Source organism: Orycteropus afer, unplaced genomic scaffold (genome assembly GCF_000298275.1).
Source record: "Orycteropus afer afer isolate SDZICR_OR568_19922 unplaced genomic scaffold, OryAfe1.0 scaffold00196, whole genome shotgun sequence".
Taxonomy (NCBI): Eukaryota; Metazoa; Chordata; class Mammalia; order Tubulidentata; family Orycteropodidae; genus Orycteropus; species Orycteropus afer.
In genome coordinates, this window is record NW_006921783.1 from 4783139 (window position 1) to 4788124 (window position 4986).

At 58.5% G+C, this 4986-nt stretch overlaps 1 protein-coding gene across 1 annotated transcript in view; it reads left to right on the top strand.

The window, feature by feature from the left end:
• LHX1 (LIM homeobox 1) overlaps positions 1-1184 on the top strand; it is a 4844-nt gene extending 3660 nt beyond the window's left edge. The window contains exons 5-6 of the mRNA XM_007947930.1: positions 256-421; positions 805-1184. Of these exons, the coding sequence (XP_007946121.1) occupies positions 256-421; positions 805-1184 (546 nt within the window). The remainder of the gene's footprint in view (positions 1-255; positions 422-804) is intronic.
• Positions 1185-4986: the final 3802 nt, after the last annotated feature.

Genomic DNA, 4986 nt, shown 5'->3' on the forward strand with positions numbered 1-4986 from the left:
ACACACACACACACACACACACCGCCTCACGTCGGACTGGGCGACCTGCCCAGATTGTCCTGTCGGGAATCCTGTTTACCATTGGCTCAGGGTCCACCTAGCGCGATCTCCACGCTAAGACACTACCACGAACAACAGAACACATAAAGCCCAAGCTCCCGAAGTCGGGCAGTGGAGGGGTGAAGGGCTGGGCCGCGTACCTGGCTTTAGGGGATGGATACTCCCGGGCCTCACCCCGCGCCGCATATCCTTTAGGTCTGGTTCCAGAACCGGCGCTCCAAAGAACGGAGGATGAAGCAGTTGAGCGCATTGGGCGCACGGCGCCACGCCTTCTTCCGCAGTCCGCGGCGTATGCGGCCGCTCGTAGACCGCCTGGAGCCGGGCGAGCTCATCCCCAACGGGCCCTTCTCCTTCTACGGAGGTGGGTGCGCGGCCAGGCTGCGAGGTGCAGTCAGACCGGGAATGGCTTCGCTGGAAGCGGGTGGCAGCGCGGGAGGTGCTCCTCGTTTTCTCTGAGAATTGGAGAGTTAGGGAGCCAAGGGGGAAGGCTGAGGAGTAAATCCAAGGGAGGTGGTGAGGTCAATGGCCGATCCCGACCCCGAGAGAGGTGGGCGGGAGGGAGCAGCTCCTGCGTTTGTGCCCTGCTTCCTCTCTGCCCCCAGTCCCTCGGCGCGCCCACGGGTTCCCGGCGCTGCGCCCTCCAAGTCCGGCTTGGAGCGCGGCTTCACGCCCCGGGCTCTCCACCCACCCCAGGGCCCCACCCTAGGGCCCCGCCCTGACCACCTCCTCCCCACGGTCCTGCAGATTATCAGAGCGAGTACTACGGTCCCGGGGGCAACTACGACTTCTTCCCGCAAGGCCCTCCATCCTCGCAGGCCCAGACGCCGGTGGACCTGCCCTTCGTGCCGTCGTCCGGGCCGTCCGGGACGCCGCTGGGCGGCCTGGAGCATCCGCTGCCCGGCCACCACCCGTCGAGCGAGGCTCAGCGGTTCACCGACATCCTGGCGCATCCCCCCGGGGACTCTCCCAGCCCCGAACCCAGCCTGCCCGGGCCCCTGCACTCCATGTCGGCCGAGGTCTTCGGGCCCAGCCCGCCCTTCTCGTCACTGTCGGTCAACGGCGGGGCGAGTTACGGGAACCACTTGTCCCACCCCCCAGAAATGAACGAGGCGGCCGTGTGGTAGCGAGCCTCGCACGGTCCGCGCAGAGTTCGTGGTTGTACAGAAATGAACTTTTATTTAAGAAAAAAAAAAAAAAAACCGTAAAAGCAAGTCCTCACCCCTTTTCCCCAGCCTCGGGGACCATTCTCCGTCTGGGGAGACGGGATGGGAAAGGGGAACACGAAATCGGATCCAAACCCACCTCAAGGCCAGACTAGGATTTGCTCGCTGGCAGGAAAGGTGCAGAACTGGGGCGCCCCAAGGCAAACGCAGACCTTTCCCCACCCTCCTACCTGGAGCTGGAACTGTGGAAAGACCCCGCGGGCGTGCGCGCCTGGTCCGCGGGCGGCGCAGACACTGGGCGACCGCGGGCGCGCACAGCCAGCGGGGCGCCAGGAGCCGCGGGGAGGGAGGCGGCGAGGCGCCGGCGGGTGCGGGAGGTGAAGCGGCCCGGGACGCTCCAGGGCCGGGCCAGGAGGGTTCTGGCTATGGGAAACCCCTTCTTAGTATTGTCTGAGTCCAGCAACAGCGACATCTCCAGACTCTCAAGATCCATCACAGGATGATGCCAAGGACTCGGAGAGCGCCAACGTGTCAGACAAGGAAGGGGGCAGCAACGAGAATGACGACCAGAATCTAGGTGCCAAGCGGCGGGGGCCACGCACCACCATTAAAGCCAAGCAGCTGGAGACGTTGAAGGCGGCCTTCGCTGCCACGCCCAAGCCCACCCGCCATATCCGCGAGCAGCTGGCCCAAGAGACCGGCCTCAACATGCGTGTCATCCAGGTCAGGGCCCCCGCCCACCACTCTGCCCCCTCTCCCCATAGGCCCTCACAGCAATTTTGGGCACCCAGACCCCAGCCTGTGAGAGCCTAGCTGTGAGTTGAGGAGCAAGTTGGTGGAGACTAGCAGAGGGGTTTGGAGGGAAGACACACCTAGATCCTGTGGAGTCTTTGAAGCGCTGTTGGTGGCCCCGAGTGTTAGGAAATCCCAAAGCCTCCATCTCTTCCCAGCACAACTGAAGTGTTAGTGGAGGAGGAGGAGGGGGTGGGGAGTTAAGTAGGATTCTGAAGGAGGGGACATTACCAGACACTGCAGGGAGAATTAGGACCCCTCATTCTGCATCACCACTCTCCCAGTTTGGCAGGAGCCCGAAGATCAGTATGCACATTGGAGTATTTCTCCTTTCCCCTGGCTTCTGTGCAACATGACCTCCTTCTGTGTCCCTAACCCCAGCTTTGTGGGTTCTTCACCCTAGTTAGACAAGTCTCAGAGCACAGACCATCTCTCCAAACAGAGGGAGCCTCCTAGATGGAAGGAGAAGCAGTGGGGTTGTGAATCAGCTCTGCCTTGGGCAGAGAGCAAAAGCAGCCATCTGGAGGCAGCTGGGCCTGTGAGAGGCTGCGTGTGATAAGCCTGAGTCTTGGTTCAAGCCTGCATCCACAGCGAGGTTCTGGGGAGGCTCTGTGAGGTCCAGGTGGATGTGCCTGGGAGGCTGAATATAGAGGCTCATGTGTGTGCAGGCTGCCCTCAGCGGGAAGTCCTGAAGCTCTTGAAGGCTGTGGGAGTCTGTGCTCACAGGAATGGGAGGTTGAGGGTGTGTGAGTCAAAGGCTGTGATGAAAATGTTTGACATTGGGAGGGTACTAGTGAGTTTTGATCATTGTTGCGAGATGGAATGTCAACGGGAGGCTGTGGATCTTTTGTCACTATCATGGAGCTACAGAGAACTGCGAAAGGGAAGCTGTATGTGAGAGAGCTATTTTGGGGAGGTTGAGTGTTTGTGTGCAGCCCCTCCAAAAACTAAAATTGTGACAGTGACTGTTATTAACAACGAAGCTACACACACACACACACACAAGGCGGTTTGCTGCTCTGGGATAACGCTGAACCGGAGTCCGTGCTGGCAGCTGGGCCCATGGCTTTAACCGTGTGTGTCACCTCCATGATTTCCCCCTGGTGCCCTGCGCTTTCCTCCTACCTCCTCACCCCCTTAATCAGCATTCTGCTTCTTCTCTTTCTTTCTGGCTCTCTCTCCCTTTCTTTTCGCTTTCTTCCTGTTCATTCTCCTACTCTTTTTCTTTCTCTGTCTCTTGTTCTTTTCTTTCTCCCGGCTTCTGTCTTCTCCTGTCCAACCCGGTCCCCTGCAGGTGTTTCGGTACCAAATGCGCGGGTTGCGCGCAGGGCATCTCCCCCAGTGACCTGGTGCGGAGGGCGCGGAGCAAAGTGTTTCACCTGAACTGCTTCACGTGTATGATGTGTAACAAGCAACTCTCCACTGGCGAGGAGCTGTATATCATCGACGAGAACAAGTTTGTGTGCAAAGAGGACTATCTAAGCAACAGCAGTGTCGCCAAAGAGAACAGTCTCCACTCGGGTGAGGACCCAATTCCAGGCTCCCCAGGGGCGGGCGGGTCCTGGGAGACGCAGGCCCACCAAGGCTGCTGCTCACCTGTCCCTTCACTCTCCTCAGCCACCACGGGCAGCGACCCTAGTTTGTCTCCAGACTCTCAAGATCCATCACAGGATGATGCCAAGGACTCGGAGAGCGCCAACGTGTCAGACAAGGAAGGGGGCAGCAACGAGAATGACGACCAGAATCTAGGTGCCAAGCGGCGGGGGCCACGCACCACCATTAAAGCCAAGCAGCTGGAGACGTTGAAGGCGGCCTTCGCTGCCACGCCCAAGCCCACCCGCCATATCCGCGAGCAGCTGGCCCAAGAGACCGGCCTCAACATGCGTGTCATCCAGGTCAGGGCCCCCGCCCACCACTCTGCCCCCTCTCCCCATAGGCCCTCACAGCAATTTTGGGCACCCAGACCCCAGCCTGTGAGAGCCTAGCTGTGAGTTGAGGAGCAAGTTGGTGGAGACTAGCAGAGGGGTTTGGAGGGAAGACACACCTAGATCCTGTGGAGTCTTTGAAGCGCTGTTGGTGGCCCCGAGTGTTAGGAAATCCCAAAGCCTCCATCTCTTCCCAGCACAACTGAAGTGTTAGTGGAGGAGGAGGAGGGGGTGGGGAGTTAAGTAGGATTCTGAAGGAGGGGACATTACCAGACACTGCAGGGAGAATTAGGACCCCTCATTCTGCATCACCACTCTCCCAGTTTGGCAGGAGCCCGAAGATCAGTATGCACATTGGAGTATTTCTCCTTTCCCCTGGCTTCTGTGCAACATGACCTCCTTCTGTGTCCCTAACCCCAGCTTTGTGGGTTCTTCACCCTAGTTAGACAAGTCTCAGAGCACAGACCATCTCTCCAAACAGAGGGAGCCTCCTAGATGGAAGGAGAAGCAGTGGGGTTGTGAATCAGCTCTGCCTTGGGCAGAGAGCAAAAGCAGCCATCTGGAGGCAGCTGGGCCTGTGAGAGGCTGCGTGTGATAAGCCTGAGTCTTGGTTCAAGCCTGCATCCACAGCGAGGTTCTGGGGAGGCTCTGTGAGGTCCAGGTGGATGTGCCTGGGAGGCTGAATATAGAGGCTCATGTGTGTGCAGGCTGCCCTCAGCGGGAAGTCCTGAAGCTCTTGAAGGCTGTGGGAGTCTGTGCTCACAGGAATGGGAGGTTGAGGGTGTGTGAGTCAAAGGCTGTGATGAAAATGTTTGACATTGGGAGGGTACTAGTGAGTTTTGATCATTGTTGCGAGATGGAATGTCAACGGGAGGCTGTGGATCTTTTGTCACTATCATGGAGCTACAGAGAACTGCGAAAGGGAAGCTGTATGTGAGAGAGCTATTTTGGGGAGGTTGAGTGTTTGTGTGCAGCCCCTCCAAAAACTAAAATTGTGACAGTGACTGTTATTAACAACGAAGCTACACACACACACACACACACAC